Source organism: Rhineura floridana, chromosome 13, assembly GCF_030035675.1.
Source record: "Rhineura floridana isolate rRhiFlo1 chromosome 13, rRhiFlo1.hap2, whole genome shotgun sequence".
Taxonomy (NCBI): Eukaryota; Metazoa; Chordata; class Lepidosauria; order Squamata; family Rhineuridae; genus Rhineura; species Rhineura floridana.
Genome location: NC_084492.1, coordinates 38,494,521 through 38,517,973, shown reverse-complemented (window position 1 = coordinate 38,517,973; position 23,453 = coordinate 38,494,521). Strand labels below are relative to the sequence as shown.

Sequence of the window (23,453 nt, the reverse complement as noted above, 5' to 3'; positions counted from 1 at the left end):
AATCAGTTTATTTGGACAGTAACCCCAAATTCTTGTGTTATGAGTTTTTTTTCTTCCTATCTATTTCTTCACGCTGCACATAATTTATGTATGCCTCTTTCATGCCCCCCCAAGCACACTTTCCCCCCTAAATTAAAACCGTTCCTCATAGGGAAGGAGCTCCACGACATTGATCATTTTGCTTTCCCTTTTCTGCACCTTTTCCAGCTCTGCAATGCCCTTTTTAAGATGGTGGAAACCTGGATTTGAATTAATATGGGTGAAGACATTCATGATTATTGTATGATTCCGGCGTCCTGGTGCAAAAAATGATCCGAGCAACTATTGGCCAATCAGTCTGCTCTCTGTGGTGGGTGATATCTATGCCAGCTATCTAGGTTCCAAGCTGAAACAGTGGGTTAGTTCCAATAACATTCTCGGTGAAGAGCAGATTGACCACTGCTTGGTCCTAGCTCAGCTGGTGTATAGATACTCCAAGCCTCGTGGAGGCAAATTATTTGCTGCCTTTATAGATTTGAAGTCAGCTTTTGACTCTATTTCATGTGGTCGCTTGTGGAGCAAACTAGAACATTTATCTATTGACAAGAGACTTCTGTTCTTGATATCGGCTCTCTATTATAATACCACGAGTCAAGTCCGCTGTAATCATCGTGGCCATCTCTCTCGAGATATATGTTCCTCCCAAGGGGTCAGGCAAGGGTGTGTCTTAGCACCCACCCTATTCAACTTATACTTGGCTGACCTCCCCTCTGCCTTGCGAGGGATACAATCGCACCCTCCTAAACTAGGTACCGCTAAAGTCAATATTTTGCTTTATGCTGACGATGCGGTTCTCATATCCCAAACCCAGCTGGGCCTAAAAAGACTACTTTCAGGTTTTGCACAGTATTGTAAAGACGACCTTTTAACAATTAATCATAAAAAATCTAAAGTCATCGTGTTTTCTAAAAGGAAGGTCAGAGTTCCCTGGCATCTTGGCTCCGTCAAAATTGATCAGGTGAACTCTTTTAAATATCTGGGGATTTGGTTCCAAGAGACGGGCAAATGGAACTCCCAAGCCAATTATATTAACGCTAAGGCCAAAAAAAACCTGGGAGCATTAACTCGGTTTTATTTTTTTAAAGGGGGGAACTTTGTTCCGGCAGCAATAAGCATCCTGAAAGCCAAAATTATCCCTATGTTGTTGTATGGGGCTCCGATATGGATTCCATATTTCAAAGGACACTTAGAGGAACCACTACACACTTTTTAAAGATCTATCCTCGGCGTCCCCAGATGTGTCTCTCAGGCTACTCTTATGCTGGAAGTTGGTTTAAACTCCTTAAACTGTCTAGCCTGGCTTCATACCATCTACGGTGTTTTTCCATGCTCACCCAAGAGACCTATGTGCAACAGACTCTGAAAGACTCTTTTAATGCCTCCTGGCCGAAACTGGTCCTAGAAAAGATTGTTTCGGTAGGGCTTTCCCCAGCGGAACTGTTGAAAATGGAGCTTAGCGTGGCCAAGGCGATGGTGAAACGTCGCCTAGTGGACATAGACAGCCAAGAGCTTTCTATAGCAGCTACAGGTCCATGCTCTCCTCAGGCTGTAGGTTTGGTTGTATCCCCCAGTAATGATGGGATGCGATACCTACACTGGCTTACTGTCGCCAAATATAGGCGGGCCTACTCGTTGGCTTGCTTTGAAGCCCTACCCTCGAAATTATTGGAGGGTAGGTACGATAAGACCCCGAGAATGCCCCTGCGATACACAGGAGGTGGAAACGGTTTCTCACGTTCTTTTTAAATGTAAATTTTATGAGGGAGTTAGAAATGACCTTTTAATCCCTATTCTTTCAAATATACCAGGTCGTACTCCCAGCGCACTTTTAACAATTCTCCTTCAGGGCTCTGACGAAGCAATCACCATGACAGTGGCTAAATACTTAAATCAGGCCATGATGATTAGGAAGGTCGTGACTGGGATGGGCTCCTGAGTATTTATAATTGCTAATTTATGATTGCTAATTGTTTTTCTGTGTCCATTCCTGTATTCTGTGTGTTTGCGATGGTCTGTAGACTTTGCAATAAAGTATTATATTGTGACCCGCAGCTGCAGGAGTCATTGAACCTTGGCTCTCCTAGAAGCGGGGGGGGGGGCAGACCATTGCTCTTGTGGCAGGCTTGAGACCACTTTGGGTTATAATGGTTTGATTCCAGTGGTGAAGTTATAACATCAGTCCCTATGCACCTGCCTGGTCCAAGCAGATGTGGGATACCTTAAGCTTTTCACATTTAGTATGGATTACCCATTTGGCTTGCTTGTTTAAAAAAATGTATAGCCCACCCTGCATCCTGAGATATCCTAGCAGAGAACAATAAAACATGTCTATTTGTTCAACATTTTTTTTAATGCACAAGTGTTTTTTTCTCTCCCTCCTTCCCATACACCCCCCCAAAAAAGAAAAAAAATTGTCCAGCCCTCTTGGGTCCCAAGAGTTCAGTAAGCATTTTTTTCAAGGTTGCCTATTTGGCCATAAGTTTGCTTTTACTAATAATATTAGTAATTTTACTTTTACTAATACTAATAATACTATTACCACTAATAAATAATAATGAAGCCTAAGTTTCTCGGGTGGTTGTACCATGTGTCAAATAAGGGCCCCGCTAACACCTGGAACATAGGGCTGCCGTAGACTGTTGGACCATCTAGCTCAGTGTAGTCAACACGGGCTGGCAGGGGCTCTCCAGGGTTTCAGGTAGGAGTCTCCCCTAGCCCTACCTGGAGATGCTGCCCCAGGTTGAACTGGGAACCTTCTGCATGCAAGGCAGAAGCATTGCCACTGAGGTATGGACCTTCCCCAACCTGTCCCACACACACACACAAATGAGGAGGTCTCACACCACTGCAGGGGTGACCCCATCCTTTCTAGGACCCAGCAAATGTTGCCTTGTGGGGTGCAGTCTGCCTCTACCCGGAAAAGGCAAAACTTTCAACTCCCAAAGAGCAAGTGGGCTGGCTTGGGAGAGGGGGGTGCATGCACAGTGCATTTTTCCAGACCTCAGCCGCTCTCTATGACTCCAGGCATGTGTATTTATGCTGGCAGAACAAAGGGCCCATAATCTATACAAAGCAGCCAACAATGAGCATGGATAAAGAGGCTGACAGAGAAGGGGAGGCAATTTATTCTAATTCTACTAATTTCAGTTCCAGCACAATTAAAAAGGCTCTGATAAAATTCAGAAACAATCGTCGGCTAACAAATCGTTTCTCTCGCTGTAAATGAAACATCGTTAGGCTAATTCTTTCATTCACGGCTCTCGGGTTCTGATAAAGTTAACCCACTCCCCTCCTCTTCCATGTCTTCCTCCCCTCCCCCCCCCGCATTTTTCACCCTGCCAGAGATAGGCTAGAGAACTAGAGGCTTGCACTGCACAACTCCCCCCCCACCTTGTCTTGTTAGCCATCATATTGCTGTCTCTGCAAGAAGGGCCAGCCCAACTGTTTAGGTGTTGTCAGCATTGACTGTGTGCTGCTCAATAAATAAGGGGCCCATCATGCCAGCTTCTGATGTGAACTGAGAGTCGCAATCCTTGTGTGTGCGATCGTGCGCTTTCAGGGGGGATCTTGCGGTGTGTGGAGGCGGGGATGTTTGGGGATGGAAAAATCTTTCAACTTCAGTTTCTTACTCATTTTTCTAATCTTCAGTTTGCCACATTTTCAGCATTGTAAAAAATTTTAAAGTCCTCATAGAAAATATATATAATAGAACACATTTTTGTACATTCTATTAATTGATATTTGCATTTTTGTACAGGTTTTTTTGGTTGGAGCACAATTCAGAGAAGTGCAAATTTAGAAGGATAGCTGTGTCCACATACAGTTTCAGGAAGTGCAAATTGGCTAAGTTTGCACTAAAATCCAGTGTAGACTGGTGGCTCCGATATCAGTGGGACAGTGAATCCTCTCTGGGTTTTAGTCCAAACATTAGGGAGCCATCCAAGGTGCTGAAAGCTAAAATCCCTAAAAGCATTTAAGCCAACTGTACCAATGAGAGTCTATGACAGCGTTGCACAAATCATCTGAGGGTTTTTAACCCCTTTCTTCCAGTTGGCTGTCCCAGAGATGCAGGAGTGTGTGTGTGTGCATTCATTGTTTAGTCTGTGTGCTTCTGGCTTGTCTCTTCCTGCCACTGCAGTCCCCTGTACCCCCTTTATGAGGCAGAATAAGTACATCTGTGATGGCTGTGTGGGACCTCCTGATTCAGAGGCAGTCTATCTCATGGCACAACAGCAGGAGAGGGGTGTTGCTCTTCCTGCCAAACATAACATGGGAGTTCACCCTCCCCATCGAAACAGCGGTTGTAAGGCATCCAGAAACAGACAGAGGTAGAATAAGGCTTGTCTGCCACATTCAGAGGATAGACGTGGATGCACCCTGTGATGTTAAGGGATGTCTGGCAGTTGACAGCTGGTGCATGGTAACCAGCTCATAAGCAGAGATGCTCCCATGGGAGGGGGAGAGATGGCATTGCTGAGAACTGGGTGGTGATGTTGATGATTACATTTGTACCCCACCTTTTCCTCTACAGAGCTTAAGGAGGCATGCATGGATGCCCCTTCCCCATTTTACCTCCCAATAACCCTGTGAGGTAGGTTAGGCTGAGAGACTATAACTGGCCCAAGGTCACCTAAAACTCACTGGCTGAGTGAGGATTTGAACCCTGTTCTTCTGGGTCCTAGCCCAACACTCTAACCACTACACCCCACACACGTTCTCTCTGCCATGTAAGTGATGTGGAGGCTTATCATTCTTCCTCCCCTTGACGTTCTTTTCTGCATTTCATCCTCCCTTCTCTTTTTGCCGTCCTTCTGCTCTCTTTCCTGTTCTGAGCTGCACAAATATTTCATTCCTTCACAGTCAAGCAACCACTGGTAAACTTTAATATGTTCTCCAATGAAATGTAGTGCTGTTGCTCTCACAGCATCTTTTTAAAAAGGAGGCTGGCTTGTTGTGCCTTTTAAATTCTTTCTTGCTCTTGCACTCATCTTTCAGAAGTCCAGCTGGCTTCAACTAGAAGTCGGGTATTTAATGTTGCTGGTCTCATGCTGTGGAATACTCTTCTGGCAGAGATTCAGCAGGCATCCTCGCTGCTAATTTTCAGGCTTCTCTTGAAGACCTTTTTATGCTGACAGGCCTGTTCAGTTGGCTACCCTTGCGGAAGAACAACAAGGAGGTATAGTTTTCCCCCATTACAGAGTCTCCATACTGGGTGTAGGCACCCGTGTTGCCTTTCCCTTGGTCGTGCACTTTTTCCAAATGCAGAAAAACTCTGGGAAGAAAATGGTTGGCAGCCCTGCACGTGAACAGCTGACTTCCCACTGGTGGGGTCGCTGTCGCCACTGTAGGCTTCACTTGTGCTCTGCATGACACTGGGCAGGGTTGATCAAAATCAATTATTTAATAAATAAATAAATAAATCAGATTTTTTTTATTTAAATCAGGTTTCAAATTTTCTTAAAACAGTTAGTAAAAAAAAGAGCCTAGGCCAAAGATATCATCATGAATGCTAATTATACAACTTCTAATTATATTCTGTGAATACATTAACAGCAGTTTATGGAAAATAGAGAAGGTCAATCGATAGAGAATTTGGGGAGATGGAGTTGATCTCAACAAGAGGAGACCCCTGAAGTGGCAATCCAGCTTTTAATAGCAGTCACCTCTTTTGCAGGTGTAGAGAGAATTTTTTCTTCCTTTGGACTAATTCATTCTAAATTGAGAAATAATTTGGGAACCGAAAAAGCATGTATTTCTATTCTATTGAACAAACAAGGAAGACAAAAGTGAAGAAGACTGAGTTAACTGTACCACACAATATTTTAAGCTTCTCGTGTTGACTTGGTTGAAATTGCCTAAATTTTATTTTTTAAAGAATTTTACATTTATCTAAAAACTGAAATAGCTAACCATGCAAAAATCCATGTGCATCTTTAGTTAATGTTGTTGCTTGCTGAAGAGGAAAACTAACCAGAAGAATAAATAGTCTTATTAGTACAATTTAAAAGCCTGTTTGGTGATGGTGATTCTGGCACATCATGACAAAAATAATTGAACAGTTGGAGCTGGTTCATCTCCTGAATGATTTCACAAGTTCATTGTGCTTTAGTACTAAAAGGACCAAATTATCATTCCATTTTTTTAATGAAAATTAATCTGAAAACAACTCAGCATAGTTGCTTAGTGTGTTACCTACCTTCTAATGAAACCTACATCTCTGAATATGTATTTAGGTTATATTAAACAATAATGTACTTCTACTAAAAAATGATGATTAAATAGAATCTTCCTCACTAGTGATTTAAACTGCTTTAAATCATTAAATTGAGTCCTTCAGAGAAGTGATTTAAATCAAATTAACCCTGACGCTGTGTGGGGGACATACTTACCTCTGTGCCTGTTGGATTCCTGCCCGTGTAGAGAGACAATCCAAGTCTGGGGGAAACGAGGCACATTGTGTAACGACTACATTTTGATGCTCACTGGGTGTGAATGGGTGAGAGAGGCTGCCTGCCACTGAGTGCTTTTCTTTTCTGTGTGCCGCCTCTGGACTCTCCCAGCCTGTGTGTATGCAACTAGTATTCCCCCTACTCTCTCTTTAGGGAGTCACCTGTTGTGGGAGATCATATAGACATGAAGGCAAATTCTCTGCCATCCCCTGGAAGGAGTTGCGTTGGAACTCCGTCTCCGCTTACTGTTTTGTTCTGCTGTCCATGCCTTGTCTGTGATCCTGCAAGGCTGGCCTAATCATCCTGATCCTGAGTCCGCAACATGCTACCCGCCAGATGCAGCTGGACTCCCATCAGCCCAGGTCAGCATAGCCTGTGGGTCTATAGCGTTGACCTGAGTGCAAGAACACCTAGAAGGTGCCATGTTGGGGAAAGTTATTTCCAGAGTCAGTGGAATGTTTGCTGTTCTCCAGTAAAGGCAGCTGTCCTCCCCATGACCTTTCCTGGTGCACAGTGGGAGCGTGGCCAGTTTTGTAGCCAGCAGCCCCATTCCTCATCCCGCTCTGCAGAGGGCATACTTGCCCTGTGCCCCTGTGTGTGGAAGATGCTGAAACAGCTGGTGGCATCCAGGAGGGTTACTAAGGCAGGACACACTTTTCCCATATTGGGGTTGGGGGTGATGCTCTTTGGGCTTCGGGAGGTTTGAGGCGTGGAGGCCCATGCATTTTCTCAGCAGTTGTGCCTTGCCTTTGGAGTGGCAGTGCTTTGCATGCAGAAGTTCAGTCCCTGGCAACTTCCAGGCGTCGCTTAGAGAGACCCCTGCCTGGAACCTTGGAGCCAGGTGGACCAGTGGTCTGTCTTTGTATACGGCAGGTTCCCATACTCACACCTCTTTACCCAGGCTTTTGGGTAGTGGAGAAGCATCCTGGGCGTTTGAATTTCTGTCTGTGCTGCAGGTTTTATTGATAACCGAAGTCCGTGTTTTGTGCTGTTTTTAATACCATTGTTTAATATTGTTGGTTGTGGTTTAGATCGCCTGTGGTTCCACCCTGGCACCTTTTGGCTGAAGGGTGGCGTATAACGACTTCAGATGAATGAATATAAGTACAAAGCTCCATGGGAGTTATGCAAGATCCTAGGGATTCTAATGCAAAACTTAAAACTTGCCAAGAGAGCTGGTCAAAGCCAAGCAGTTAAAAAGAAGAGCCTGGCTGCTGGATCAGGCCAAAGGGGGCCCATCTGGTCCAGCATCCTGTTCTCACAGTGGCCAGCCAGATGCCCCTTATGGGAAGCCCACAAGCAGAGTGCAACAGCACTCTGCACACTTCGGATTCCCAGCAACTGGAATCCAGACACTTACTGCCTCTGACACCGGGGACAGAACATAGCCATTGTGGCTGGTAGCCATTGATAGCCTTATCCGCCATGGATATGTCTCATCCTTTTTTTTTTTTTTTGAAGCCATCCGCGTTGGTGGTCATCACCACATCTTGTGGGAGCAACTTCCATACTTTAGCTGTGCGCTGCATGAAGAAGTACTTTCATTTGTCTGTCCTGAATCTTCCAGTATATTCAGCTTCATTGAATGTCCCTGAGTTCTGGCATTATGAGGGAGGGACAAAAAACTTCCTGTTTTACCAGTGAGGATCGTGGAGGCTAAGCACTTAGCACAAGGGGAGTCGTGACAGAGAATTTTTACTTGTTGTTCTTACATTATTGTGGGTCAATCTATTATAAATCACCCAGAGATTTATGCAGATCCCAGTCTGACTTTTGCCCGCTGCTGTCCTAGATATTTTTGTGCTTCTGCCCTGATGCGCCCCTAGAGAACTTTTCCTCCTCTGTTTCCAGACTAGCATGACACCAAAGTCCATCCATATGTGATGAAAGGGGCTGCTGTCCAATGTCGCCTCAGTGCTGTATAGATGGGCCAGGATGCCTCGAACTTTGCGGATCATTAATTGCATCATTCATGGTTTATTAACAAAATTATGCAGCCAGTCGCTGACTCATCTCTTTAAGCAGGGGAGGGAAAATGCTTGCAAAATTTCTGACCTTATTTTTGCGCTTTTGCAGGCACTTTTGGTGAGATGGAGGAAGGGGACGAAACTCCTTTGGAGGACCACAGCCTTTCAGAAAAGGAGGGAGGGGCTTCTGACCACGAAGGCTCCGTGGAAGGCGAGTTGTCCGGCTCCCCTTGCAGCGAAAGTAAGTTCCTGTTTCCACTGCCCCTTGGCCTCTAATGCAGGGCTGGGGAACCGGGGAACCTCATGATGTTGCTGAACTCCCATCAGCCCCAGCCAGCATGAGTTGTCAGGGGTGAACAACACCTGGGAGGCCACAGGTTTCCCACCCCTGCTCTGAGGTGCAAAAGGCTAGCCATGGTTATCCTGCAGTGGAGGACCAGCAATCAGCTCATTCTCAGAAGCACTCTTTGTTTCACATATGCCAGGTTTTCCTGGGAACTGAGAGATCTTGTCATTCAACGGTAGTGCCATAGCTCAGTGGTAGAGCGCATGCTCTGCATGCAGAAGATCCCAAGTTCAATTCCTGGCATCTCCAGATAGGGCTGCTGCCATTCAGTGCAGGCAATACTGAGTTTGATAAAGCAAGGGTCTGACCGGGTAAAAGGCAGCTTCCTGTGTTCTTCAGCTGAGCCTCAATTGTAAAAACACTTACGGCTTTTAACACGCTCAAAGCAGGTCACGTTACATTATCTTGGAATCTTTACAACAGCCCTATGAGGTAGAATAGTACTATTGTCTTAGGGATGGTATCCGTTGGCTGGTGCCAGTCTGAAAGCATTCCGTCAACCTACGAGGCCAGGATCAAGTCAAGTTTGTTCTTTGTCCATTTTACTGATCTGGTTCTTTTCCCTTAGCAAAAAATATTATTATTGATATTTTGAAAGGAAATACCAATATTTTGAAAAGAAATATGGTTAAATGAGAAGGAAACAGTGATAAAATTATTGTTCTTAATATCGATATTTTTAGAGGCAGATTTTTTTTTAATCCATTTTTGAAAATAGCCGCAGAAACTCGCTACATAAAAATCCGATCCTCAACGACAGAGAATAAGAAAATTAATGGAAAATTTGGTACCAAATCTGAATTGGGCAGAATCCTAGCACTTCCCTATCGTGTCCCCACAATGCAGGTGAAGGGCTGTGTGGAAGAGAGAGTGAAGAGCCTTCCCTAAAGGCTGCTAGCGGGAGAAACAAGATTCCAAGTGGGGATTTTGCGATTTGTAGCTCAGCCTCTTACAGCCTCTGTGTCGCAGCAGCGGCTCCTGCTCTGGCTCAAATTTCAATCAATAAATTCTGCTCACTCTCCACAGCAATTTGTAATCTAATTAAGGGGCTGCATTTCTTGCTTCTGTGGCTTGAAAGACTGCAGACATGGCTAGCTGGATGCTGACCTAGAAATGCAAAACACAGACGCTCCCGCACGCACAGCTTCTGCCTCCCAGATTTTTACATATTTTATATTTTGTTTAATTGTCTTTTGTTTTCATTGTGTCTTATATGTTTGTGATTTTATTATTATGATGTATGTATTTTATCCTATTCTGTTTACCGCCCTGAGAGCTACTTGCTATGGGCGGTATATAAATGCAACAAAATAAATAAAAAATAAATAAATTACAACCTATGTTGGCCCAAACAATAGAGAGTCTGCTCCTTGTTCATGCAACCGGCAGGGATACAGAGGCCGTGTCACTGTGTGTGCTTATAGAAAGTCCCACAAAATGAACAGGATTACCTTCTATGTATGTAGGCAGGGTCTAGCTGGACAACTCTTACCCCCTCTGTCTCGTCTGTTTCGCTCTCTTGGTTTATTGATTTAGAAATGCTTTTATTATCATTATTTTAGATTATTTATAAGCCTCTAAACATTATAAGATACTGTAGCAGTATGAAACAAGAAAAATACAAGCTCTAAAGGGAAAGGGTCCTAGCTCAGTGGTAAAGCATTTGCCTTGCATGCAGAAAGGCTGCATTCACACTGTACATTTATTCCACTATGATTCCACTTTAAATAGTCATGACTTCCCCCAAAGTATTCTGGGAACTGTAGTTTGTGAAGGGTGCTGAGAGTTGTTAGGAGACCCCTGTTCCCCCTACAGAACTACAATTCGTGGAGTACCCTTGAAGAGAGATTGATTATTAAGCCACTCTGGGAACTGCAGCTCTCTGAGGAGAATAGGAGCCTCCCAACAACTCTCAACCACACTTCCCAGGATTCTTTGGGGAAGCCATGAGTATTTAAAGTAGAATAATAGTGGAATAAATGTCTGGTGGTAATGTGGCCAAAGTCTCAGGTTCAATCCCCGCCCTGAGCTCCTACTGGGAGGAAGGTCAGGGTATAAGTTTAATAAATAAATAAAATATCTAGGTGGGGCTGGGAATGTCCCCTGTCTGGAACCTGGAGAGCCGCTGCCAGTCAGTGTAGACAGTACTGAGCTAGATGGAACAAGGGTCTGACTCTGTATTATGTGGCATCCTAGGTTCCCTAAAACAGCTTTGAGGGGGGCGGCCAGATACTGCACATGAGCCAATTCACCCTTCTGGGAAAGTCTGTACAAAAAAAAGAAATTCAGCATCTGATGAAACATGTTCCATGTTGGAACCTGTGTAGCTTCCAATGTGCAGTGTGTGCTCCACACACAAGGCAGGTGCAGCTGTACCTTTTTGGCCCTCGTGAGAGCCCCTAAGCTTGTTTACAATATAATAAAATGCCACAAAACCAGCTTGAATAATAAGTGGAAAAGGCCTCTCTTGAGTTCTCATGAAAACAAATTTCTTTTGGTGATGGGGCATATAATAAGCCATAGTTTTGTTTCATTTTCTCATTATCTAGCTGGCCCCGAAGCAAACTCTTAAAGCTGGCTCTTTTGTCTTTGTAACAAGAGAGCATATAGGAAGAACATCAGAAGCTGGATCAAGCCAGTGGCCCATCAAGTCCAGCGGCCTATTCTCACAATGGCCAGCGAGATGGGAAACCTCCACGCAGGAGCTCAGTGCAACAGCACCCTCCCCACTTGTGATTCCCAGCAACTGGCATTTGGAGACCTACAGCCTCCAGTGGTGGAGCTAGAACAGAGCCATTGTGGCTAGTAATAGTCATAATTTGATTATCTCCCTGATAAATGTCAGACTTTACTTGGTGACCCTTGACCGTCTAATCTCTCTGCTTTTGCGCACACATGCACATTGAGTGCTTTTCTGCATGCAGCATATGTTCACCATCACCACCGCCACCAGCAGGAGGTGCGCCCGGCTGTGTGGTTGTATATTTGGAAGCAACTCTGTTTGGGGCATGCGGAATGTTTGGGACCAGGAGAGGCGGCATGTGAAAGGCCAAGTGGCTTATGTGATGACAGACTTCGACCCACCAAGCTGGTCTGCAGAAAGGGAGCGAGAGATTCCTTTATCTGATTTTTTGAAGCTCTCTGCAAGAGCCTCCAGCTGAGGGCTGTGGAGGGGGTATGGAGGTTGGGGAGAGCAGCTCCAGTCTGAACAGTGCACCTGGTACTAGTGTGTTGCGATAAAAGGAGGCGATAGCGCACGATAACACGCCGGCTGCAATAACTGCTGCTCCTGTGGCGCATAGCAAAAAGCTTTCAGCGCGAAGGATAACAATCAATATGCCACCACTTTGATTTATAGCCAAAAATAATGGGACTTTTATACCCGGCGATTGATTTATTTGATGTTAATCATCCACCCTGCCCCCCATTCCCGCCTTATCACCTGTATTAATAATCACCAATGGCCTGTGATGTCACCACCTCCAGGCAACCTTTATGGCGCCCATCGATTGGGCCGTGTGGTTTTTTTGCAGTGGTTATTCGGGGCCTGGATGTAAAGGCAAACATGCCCTCTGCCCACTAATCTTTCACGCTGTCTTACGCAGATAGGCTTATCAGCAGCATCTCAAACAGCAGTTAATAGGGAAAATAATTGTCATCATGTTGCTATGAGTACACCAGCAGGAAAGTTGTCCCAGGAAGTAAGTTCTGTTTTTTTCTTTTTTTGTCAGCAAGCTGGAACGGGGGGGGGGTGTCTGGGAAACGGGGAAACAGCTCCAAGCCGCCCCCCAATCATCCCGTCGCAGCTGCTGTGCTTTGATGACATTAGCTGTGCTTCCTCTCTTTGCACCATGCATGCCCGGAGCATCCTGGGAGTTTGCTGGGTTTGCCTGCTCAGTAAGATCTTCAGCTGTGTCCCATCTCTTTGGGGAAGGACTGGCATTCAGTGGTAGGGCACATGCTGTGCGTGCAGTAAGTCCTGGGTTCACTCTCCGCATAAGTCCGGGAAACAATGGAGAGCTGCTTCTAGGTGGTGTGGACAATACTGAGCCAGCGGACCAGTGGTCTGGGTCAGTATAAGGCAATTTCCTAGGTTGGTGTGGGACCACAGCTCAATGATAGAGCTCAGTGGTAGAGCACACACTGTGTCTGCAAAAGGTTTTAGGTGCAATCCCCGACATCTCCAACATGTGAGAGAAACCTCGAGAGCCACTGCCAGTCAGAGCAAATAGTACTAAGCTAGATGGACCAAGGGTTGACTCCATGTAAGGCAGGACCTTCTCCCACTTGCTTGGGAGGCCCATCCGGTACCCTCACTCTGATGGCTTTTTCTTTTCAGAAAAAACATTTATTTTCTAGGACGCTATTTTTAATCTCTTTATAGCTAGTTGTGATTGATCCTCCTGGCATTTTAGTGTTGACGCTGCTCGATTGGTAATGCTGGATGACTCTTTTGTATAACATATTTTGCTTTCAAACTGCTTGCTACTGATTTGATCAGATCTTCCTTTAGTTTATGTTATTGGCTTTTTTTCCTGTTGTTTTTTAACTGCTGTTAGCTGACTTGGATGGAAAGGCAGGATATAAATGTTGGCTGTGACTGCTTTTTTTTTTTAAGGTTCTAGTCCTTATTGGCTCCAAATAAGCCTGAAAACAGATAGACAATGCCTAGTGAAACCTGATAACCAGAATGAGGCTCAGCAAGAGAGGTAGTGATCAGTAATTTACGCAGCTCCCTGACATTGCCCCTTCTGCAATCAGAATAAATGATGCAAATATTTTTATTTGCATAATTCATTTGGGTCACAGGCCTGGCCTTTTCTTCATGCAGAACATAAACTCCTTGAATGAGTTTTAAACAGAATAAAGCATATCACAAAAGATATCTTAACACTTATTCCTGTAGTGTATTGTTAGTTGTTGGGGGTCTACTTCTGTTCATCAGGTATGAGGAAAGATGTAGAGGTATTAGGAGGTGCGGAGGGGGAGGCAAGGACTGGACCAAAGAAATGTATTATTATCTCGCAAGCCTCCCTGTATTTTGGTGAAGGTGTCCTGGGACTTTCTGGCATAATATGCAAGTCTTTCTCTCTTTGGTTGGGAGCCAGGTCAATTGTTAAATACCAGACTTATTACTGTTGGGCTTTACTTATGCTTAGTTTTTGGATATCCTGTGATAACCTAATCCATTCACTGAGGTCTGATTCTCCCAGACAGCACACGAGGTGGTAAACCTGTCATTGGACTGGACTGCTTCAGTCTGCAAGTTGAGGCAGCTCACATGGTTGAATGCTCTTCTAGCAAACAAAGTAAAATAAAATAAATCCCTGCATGTAGAAAACAGTGGTATCAGGAAGAAAACTAAGCTTAAATCCCTTTCGACACACCCCTTTTCAGTATACAGAGATGGGTTGTTTTGAGTACAGGAATATTCAGGCATATGAGTTTTTACCTACAGTGTGAAATAGTACACTCCAAACGCAGTACAATCCAGTCCTGATCATCCCACCTGCTGTTTGGGGAGCTAGGGATGTTTTTTCTGTCTCCAAAGAACACCTCCTCCTTAGCCATGGCGAGTGCTCTGTATATGATGCAGCCATCTGAGTGCACGTCCTGCAGCGGATCATGTGACTTGGCTCAGCAGACCTGTAAGAGCCTGATGCACCCCAGGCCACTGACTGTATTTTCTTCACGGGCTTTGAGTGACATTTTGCTCCTTCAATTTTCAGAGGCTGAGCTCAAAGAGAATTTGGAGAGTCCAAAGGAGCCTGATAAGCAAGAGGTTCCAGAAAAGCCCCAGGAGCCGAAGCTATGGAACGGGCCAGGTAAATCCCCTCGCCTCTTCTCTGTCCTCCCAGCTAAAACCCATCCAAACTCTGCTGCGCAATGAAAAATACCATGTTCAGCGTATGGGCGTGTCTACACTTCTGCTACTCACATGAAACTGGGTCCTTTCCTAAGTTTGAAACTCAGCGTAGATCTATCCAACCAGTGATGTTCACTAAACATCCACCCTGCTCATTGCATGAGTGCTCAAAATTGGTTTTTAAACAAAGGCTGTTCATCAAAGGGTTTTTTTTTAATTGATTGATTGGCACTTTTTGGAGAATCCTGAAGGGCAGTGTCTTCCTAAGAATGCAAAGACTTCTTTAATAATATAAAGCAAAAGGGTAGTGTTCAACTAAATAATTGTGCAAGCGGAAGGATTGCCACTAGCACAATAAGACTTCTCCCCTCCTCCCCCCACGCACATCCTGTGCTGTCCCCAAATCTGCTCTGGAGGGTTGGAGGAACCCCCAGAAAAGATTTAAGGGATGTCGGGTGGGGGAGAGGGGGAGAACATTACACTGCGCAAGGAGAAATCCTTGTCCTAAAGACCATTTGCCTTAGTACAGTGCTGCATACAGTCCCAAGCTGCCCACTCTTAGGAAGAAGGCCCACCTTTAACATGTCCTTTCCTCCTCAAATGCAGGGACCTTGCAGTAGCGCAGCAGAGCTGAAGCGGCTTCTAAGTTCGAAACAGCAATAACTTCAAGAGCCATGAGTATTGTGAATGATCCCAATTCAGAGCTTTAGGAAGTCTGGATGCTACTTGTGATTCCCTCCCTCCCCCCCCCCCCGGACTTTCAACTGTAAGCCAACAAGGCATGCAGAGAAGCAGTTGGGTGTGCCAGCCTCCATCTGTTAGTGGATCAATAAGGGAGTGTGTGATGAGCTGGTGAACAGCAGCTCACTTCTATTTGATCTGTAGTGGAGGGAAACGGATGGATGTCTATTTAGAATTTTAGAATGATAGGGGAGCGGCCCGTAGCTCAGTGGCAGAGCACCTGCTTTGCATGCAGAAGGTCCCAGGTTCAATCCCTGGGAGCATCTCCGGGTAGGGCTGGGAACTGTCCCCTGCCTGAAATCCTGGAGAGGCACTGCCAGCCAGTGTAGACAATACTGAGCTAGGTGGACCAATGGCCTGACCTCAGTATAAGGCAGCTTCCTGTGTTTCTGTGAGTCTGTGGAAATTCTTGCCACAAGAAAGCAGAGGTGAACAGGGCAGCTGGACTCAAGAAGGTCATGTGATATGTGATGTGATAGCACTGTTCAAGTGCTTGGAAGGTTGTCCCACAGAGGAGGGCTGGGATCTCTTCTCGATCGTCCCAGAGTGCAGGACATGGAATAATAGGCTCAAGTTACAGGAAGCCGGATTTTGTCTGAACATCAGGAAAAACTTGCTAACTGCAATGGAACCAATGGCCTAGGGAGGTGGTGGGCTCTCCAACACTGGAGGCATTCAAGAGGCAGCTGGACAGCCACTTGTCGGGGAATGCTTTCATTCGGATTCCTGCATTGAGCAGGTTGGACTTGATGGCCTTATAGGCTCCCTCCAACTCTATTGTTCTTACAATGCAATGTGTACACTCCTACTGAGAAGTAAATGAGTTCAATGGGACTTATTCCTAGGTAGGTATGTGTAGGATTGCAGCCTTAATAATCACAGCTTACTATTGCCTGCTAAGAACACTCTAAGGGTGCTTGGATCTCTGGGTTTCAAAGTGCTGGTTATGTCTTGTGAAGAGAACCACCCCACCCCACCCTGCCTGATCTGTTATAGAATTATTCAGCCGCACATTTTGCTTCTCTGAATGAGTAGAGTAGCCAAGGACCACAGATGTGAGCTTCTGTCACTACAAAGAAACCCCGATAACATCACGGCAACCGCAAGACCAACTCCAGAGTAGTTGGTTAGTGATTTTTATCAACAGCAACGGCAGCAAAAACCATCTATTGCTTTCCTTTCACTCTCTCCCTTTTTCCGGCAGGAAGTGTCCCAATGGGCTTTGATTGTGTGACGATGGGGTCCTTAGTTGCCCTGTCATGGAAGGAACCAGGGAACAGAATGGAAATAAGTGACCCCCAATTTAGAGTCCCGGCTTAGATGAGCTCCGTTTTTGGGTTCTTGTCATTTTCCCACCCCCATTACATGACAAGAAGATACCGCGCCTGATTCTCCATGAGACGTAGGCCACTTTGAAACCTTTGGCCAAGTGAGATTGGGCTTCTAGGCATAGCAAAGATGGGCAGAGGCTGCTGAGAGAGATTTTAAGATGTGTTCCATAAAACGCAGGTCATAATCACCCCAGCGACACTGAAGCTGGAGGGAAGTGGGAAAGTGTGTCTTGGGAGAGAAGAGCTGATGTCAGGCAGAGGAGGGAGGAGGAGGATGGAGACAAACCTAGGATTGGTTGGCTTGCCTGTCATTGGCTCTGGCTCCACCTACTGTTGGGCTCCCTGCCTTCCGCCCCACCAGCTCTAGTGGGCAACAGCCACCACTATCAGTGGCTCTCTCTGCAATCTCTTAGGATGGTTCAAGGATGAGACTCTAGTTCCAGGCCTGTGAGTTAGACTGCACCAGGTCCCTAATGTATACTATACATTCATAATTTCTTACGTATTTGTGTGGGAGGGCCCTTCGTTGTTTTGCTCTCCTTGCTCTTTTCCTCTCCTCTTGAGTCTAAACGTATTGAATGCCTCCAGCTTTTGCGATTTAAATTTAAGGAAGACCAAATGCACTCAAGCACCACCACCACCACTACCGCCGCCACCCTTCTGGCCTGCCCCAGGGCATTTTGTAAAGATGTCCTGAGCGCAGGCTGCTGTGCCTCTTTCTTCCATGGCCTCCTAAATGTGATTTTTCTCCCTCTCCCCAGTAGCAGTTGCCTTGAGAGTATCATTATTATTGTTATTAAAATAGTTTATTTACGCTTTTCATTTCCAGAAGACAATTCACAAACAAATAAGTCAGCAGCAAAATAACAAGAATGAAGCCAAAAATACAGCTACCTGTAATTAAAATACATAGTAAGACAACTGCACTGAAACAGCTATAAGTGAAATGCATAGTAAACAAGCCCATTAAAAGAGTATAACAATTAAAACCATTAAAAACAGTTAAAACAACAATCAAAGCAGGAGATTCAGGTCAGGAGACCAGGGAAATGTGGAGGGACTTCTAAAAGTGTTTGCCTACTTTTCCTTCTCTCTCCCTCTACCCCCCTCCCACACCCAGACGGCTCCTTGCTCAGGAAGGCAAATGTCAGTTCACAGCCAGGCTGATATCCCCAGCGCTTCCTAGATGCATTGGCCGGAAATATATCTGCAGGACTTCCCCACCTCTTCCTCCTCCTCCTGCTCTGTCTCTTCCTCGGTTTATCTGCTCTCTCCCAGCCCAACCCCTTTGCCCTCGATGGACGGATGTGAGGCTGGTCTGCACATCCTTGGCCTGGCCTGCCTGGCACAACACCCTCTCCTTCCCTCCCACCCTAAGCTTCCTCTTCTCTCTTCACCACCACTCTTTATTGATCCAGGAGCAGTGGAAGGGATTTCCCAACATATAAGAGGTGGATTCAGTGTTTATATCCAGCTTTGCTTCCTGGACCTTCAACCTCGATTTTCATAGAATCCTAGAATCATAGAGTTGGAAGGGTCCCATAAGGCCATCGAGTCCAACCCCCTGCTCAATGCGGCAATCAAAATTAAAGGATACCCGACAGGTGGCTGTCCGGCTGCTTCTTGGATGCCTCCAGTGTTGGAGAGCCCACCACCTCCCTAGGTCATTGGTTCCATTGTCATACCATTCTAACAGTTAGGAAGTTTTAACTGATGTTGAGCCAAAATCCGGCTTCCTGCAACTTGAGCGTATTATTCTGTGCCCTGCACTCTGGGATGATCAAGAAGAGATCCTGGCCCTCCTCTGAATGACAACCTTTCAAGTACTTGAACAGTACTATCATATCTTCCCATTGTCTTCACTTCTCTTTTGTCCCTGGCTAAGGGCTCATCCCCAAGAACTGGGTGGTGGTTGTTTTTCTCAAAGGGTAGGATACTCAGCTGATGACACAGCCCATCCTCTGCTTCTTGGGAAGGGGGACAGATTTGATTCAGTTTACATTTAAAGGCGAACCTTCCTAACTGGCAATTTCTGAAGCAATAAGTAAATTGAAACAGAGCCATCCTTCAAAATTCGCATGTCTCCAAATTTTGCAATAATTGTACCAAAATGCATACACACCCAGGGTAAAGACAAACAAAAATGCATTCTGTCAGGGGAAAACTGCTTTGCAAAAATGTGTAGATTGGGCAAAATTACAACAGCTGGGACCCTGCTCCCAAAAAAGTAAAGGGTCTAAGACCCCCTGAGACCCTGGATGACTACACTCCTGCATGCAGGCTCCTCACGTTGCTGGTAAAACCTCCTTACAGCCTCTTATATTCCGTTGCATCCTTTAAGGCTGGCAAAAGCACCTCCTGCTGCCTCTCCCCACTCTGTGTAGAGAGATGTTCAGGATCACTCCCCTGCATTTGTGGAACCCCTGCAAGCCTGAACCTGCATGGTAAGGTCTTGTTTGCATCAACATCTATCACTGCATGGTGTGGGTGTTATTTTTTTACTTCTGAGATGAGGAGGGGAGGTTGCTGGGACTCCGAAAGATCTGGCTTCCAAGCACGTGAAGAAAGTATACTCTGAACATGCTCAGGTGCTTTTTCCTGCAGGAAATAGTCCCAGATGCCGCAAATGCAGTTAGTGATTTTGTTGATTTAGGCTGTGTACACAGCATACATTTAAAGCACATGGTGTCCCCCCAGGAGCTGTAGTTCACCCTGCACAGAGCTAGAAGTCCCAGCACCATAACCAGCTGCGGTTCCCATGATTCTTTGGGGGAAATCGTGCACTTTAAATGTATGATGGATACACAGCCTAAGTTCCTGGGTGCTGAAAATAGGTCCTGAGGCTGAATCTTGGATCAAATTCTTAAGCCCCCAGAGTAAGGGTGGCAAGTTTGTTCCTTCTTCCTTCCCCTCCCCCGCCCCCACTGGAGTTGGTTATTTGCATTCTTTATGTAAAAGAGATTTTATTATCGCTGCCGTGCAGCCCATCTCCACTCTGGTAATTGGAGTGATATTAATTTCTGTGTGGCTGGGAGTTGATGTGAGTCCGGCGATGCTGTGGCGATAGGCTTTTCCTTTCCGCGCTAACCGCTGCGATAGGGCTTCTATCAGTCTCTGTGCAGGCACCGCACTTATCAGGAATGGAATGGGTAAAAAAAGAAGAAGAAGAAGAGAAAGGGAAACTTTGAGCAGCCTGAATTTCTTCTTTATCTGGCAGGATCCGCCGTGTGTCAGGGATGGCAGGCTAGGGAGATGGTGTGTGGAGGCCAGGCTGGTGGGGGTGAGTGGGAGAGAGTTGTGCTTTTCAAAGCACCTAGGGGCCACCAAGTTTTCTCCCTCCCAGCACCTTCCTTCCCATTAGCTTGGCTGTTCAGGGAGAAGCTAGCTGATTGCTGGAGTGCCCAGGTTGGCATCCCGGGCAGCCTGCCTCAGTCGGGCACTTGTGGGCATCCCCGGTGAATGGCAGTGGGCATATCTTGGTGAGCCTCCACAGCCAGTCGAGGGGCTAAGCCCATTCCCTCTTACTCCCAGGCTGCTCGCTAGCAGAGCTCCAGAATCATACGTGGGGCTTTGTGCAGTGCTGCCCTTGGGCCTAGTCCAGAAGCCCCAGCTGGACTGCTGATGAGGGCAGACCGACGGCAGCATGTGACCCTGGCTGCCCAAGTGTTACGGGACCAGGTTCAAGGTTTTTGTACAAGCCCTGAGCCCCTTAAGTCTGCGATACCTTAAGGCCTGCCTGAGCCCTTATATCCCAGCCTGATCGCTGAGATCATCTGGACGAGGGCTGTTAGTTGTCCCCTGTGTTACAGAGGCCCAGCTGGCCTCAACCAGAAGTCAGGCATTTAGAGTTGCTGGACCCATGCTGTGGAACCCGCTTCCAGCAGAGATGCAGCAGGTGTCCTCCCTTTTGAGCTTTCAGGCATCTCCTGAAGACTTCTCTTTATGCCAACTGGCTGGCCTCTGTGATGACAGGATGCTGGACTAGATGGGCCACTGGCCTGATCCAGCAGGCTCTTCTTATCTTCTTGACAGCTGTTTAATTTTATTTTTCATTAGCCAGTCACCTCAAATGAATATCTGTATTTTTATTTTTCATGGTGTTTTATATTTCACCATTGTACACCACGATGATATTATGATATGGTGGCACAGAAACACCTACATACATATGTAGGTTCTTGTCTCAGAACAGGGGAGGAAGTTGTAAGCAGTATTTAGGGCGGTGCTGGTGAGATTACCCGTTTTTTACTCCTGTTTCCTTTGGTCACTGGAAGGAAGGGTTGAGCTCCGTTGGCCAGCACTGGTTTGAAAGCATTCCGTCATCCTAACAGGCCAGTATCAATTTGAGTTCATTCTCTGTCCGCAGGCCATTGCTTTTACTGATCCATTTTTCCTCTTGCAAAAAGTATTGATATTAATGTCGATATTTTGAAATAGTGATGTTTTGAAAGGAAATGCCAATAAAGGAAATAGTGATAAAATAATTGTTCTTAATATTGATATTTTAGAGGTGGATTTTTCTTTTTCTTTTTGATGCTCTAAGGACAACTCAGTGGGGGACGAGGTCTTCTTGGAAGATTGTGAATTCTCCTCCTTTGGACACATGAGAGCAATGGTTGGCAGGGCGTGTCTGGCAGAGATGCTTTAGGGGTCTAATATCCTGCGTTGGGATGGGGAGCACGTGTCCTTCCAGGTGTTGCCGGATGCCAACTCCCGTCACCCTTGAATGTTGGCCATTTTGTTGTTGTTATGTGCCTTCATGTCAATTATGTCTTATGGTGACCCTATGAATCAGCAACCTCCAATAGCATCTGTCGTGAACCACCCTGTTCAGATCTTGTAAGGTCAGGTCTGTGGCTTCCTTGATTGAATCAATCCATCTCTTGTTTGGCCTTCCTCTTTTTCTACTCCCTGCTGTTTTTCCCAGCATTATTATATTTTCTAATGTAGGGACGGGCAAATCTGTCCTGTTTGGTTTCTCTCAGTTTCTCATTTTTCCAGTCTTAGGTTCAGTTCTTCATATTTCCACACCGATCTGAGATCTGTTTTTTAAAAAGGCCTTGCGAAAACCCATCCGCATTTTAGTGCAGGTTTCTCCTAATATGCCCATTTTTATATGCAATTTTGCCCAGTCGACAAATTTTTGCAAAGCAATTTCCCCATATATAGTGCATTTTATGTCATTTTCACCAATATGTGCTTTTTTATGCACACTTTACTCTAGTGTAAAATTTGGGGAAGAGCAAATTTCAAAGGATGGCTGCGTTTCAGTTTGCACATTATTTCAGAAAGGGCAAATTAGGTGGGTTCACCTTTAAATGCCAACTGAAACTAATTTCTCCCCCCCCCCATCGCTATTGGCCATACAGGCTGATGGGTGCTAGAGTCTCACAACATCTGGAGGGCCAGAGGTCCCCCTTAACCCTGGAGCAAGGCATGCATGAGGGGATTCATGTCTGTAAGGTGCACCAGGACTCCTCATTGCCTTATTCCCCCCCCCTTCATTCTGATTCTCTTCAAGTACAACTGACCATCCAGGACTGAGGCATTTAGAGGCCCCAGTTCTTGAAAAGCCCTAGCTGCTTAAGAAGTTGGTAAAGGAAGTCCTTATATACTCCTTCCTGACCAGAAGGAACTAATAGCTAGCTTGGGTGGGCAGAGCCAGGCCTGATCTGGAAGCTTCTTCCCTGAGAGGCTGCAGCTATGTGGCTCGCCATGTGTGGCAGTGGTCAGTGGTTCCTGACAGTCCGTCAATCTAGTCTAGAATCTTCCCACAGTGGCCAACCAGATGAAGAGCCGTGCTGCACAGTTGCCCTCCAGGGATCGGTACGTGGAGAAGTATACTTCTTCTGAACCTGGAGGGAACCTGAGGGCCTTCACGTGGTGCCGTCCTACACCTTCCATCATCCATGACCATGGGCCATGCCGGCTGCAGCTCACAGAAGCTGGAGAGCACCAGGTTCCCAACCACGGCTGGAGGGGTTCAGTAGGGATGCTACAAAAAAGTAGTCTGGAACCAGATGTTGGGGCAGGTGCAAGCGTGTGCAGAATCTGACACTACAGGTCTCATTCTCCCCACCCTCAGCATCTCCAAGGAGGGTTGGGACAGACCCTTGTCTGAGTTTCTGGAGAGCCACTGCCTGGTGTGACAAACTTGGATGGCTTAAAAGAAGATTGGACTAACTCGTGGAGGGTAAGGCTATCAGTGGCTACTACCTCTGATGGCTATGTTCTACCTCCTCTGTTGGAGGCAGTATACTTCCGAACACCAGTTGCTGGAAACTGCAGGTGGGGAGAGTTCTGCTGCACTCAGGTCCTGCTTGCGGGGGTCCCACTGGGCACATCTGGTTGGCCGCTGTGAGAAGAGGATGCTGGACTAGATGGGCCACTGGCCTGTGATCCAGAAGGCTCTTCTGATGTTCTTATGACCATGTGGCCACCTCCAGATGTTGCCAGACTGCAAACCTCGTCACCCCTGACTATTGGCCATGCTGGGAGTTGGACTCCAACAGCATCTGGAGGGCCACACTTTGCCCATCCCTGTTGTAGACAAAACTGTGTTGGATGATCCCAAGAGTCTGACTCTGGATAAAGCAGGTTCCTATGTTCTGTGTGAAATCTACAGTTGCTCATCAAGAAGAGAATTTTTCTCGATAAATACCAGGCAGAAGGAGGTGCAAGGCGCCTGTTTTTTGCTAAGTGGCAGTGCAAATT

The 23,453-nt window shown here is 46.1% G+C and overlaps 1 protein-coding gene across 10 annotated transcripts in view; it reads left to right on the top strand.

The window, feature by feature from the left end:
* ZFPM1 (zinc finger protein, FOG family member 1) overlaps positions 1 to 23,453 on the top strand; it is a 133,671-nt gene that overhangs the window by 66,739 nt on the left and 43,479 nt on the right. For all 10 annotated transcript variants that reach the window (XM_061594168.1, XM_061594169.1, XM_061594165.1 and 7 more), the window contains 2 exons: positions 8,565 to 8,696; positions 14,531 to 14,626. In XM_061594168.1, coding sequence (XP_061450152.1) covers positions 8,565 to 8,696; positions 14,531 to 14,626 — 228 coding nt within the window. The remainder of the gene's footprint in view (positions 1 to 8,564; positions 8,697 to 14,530; positions 14,627 to 23,453) is intronic.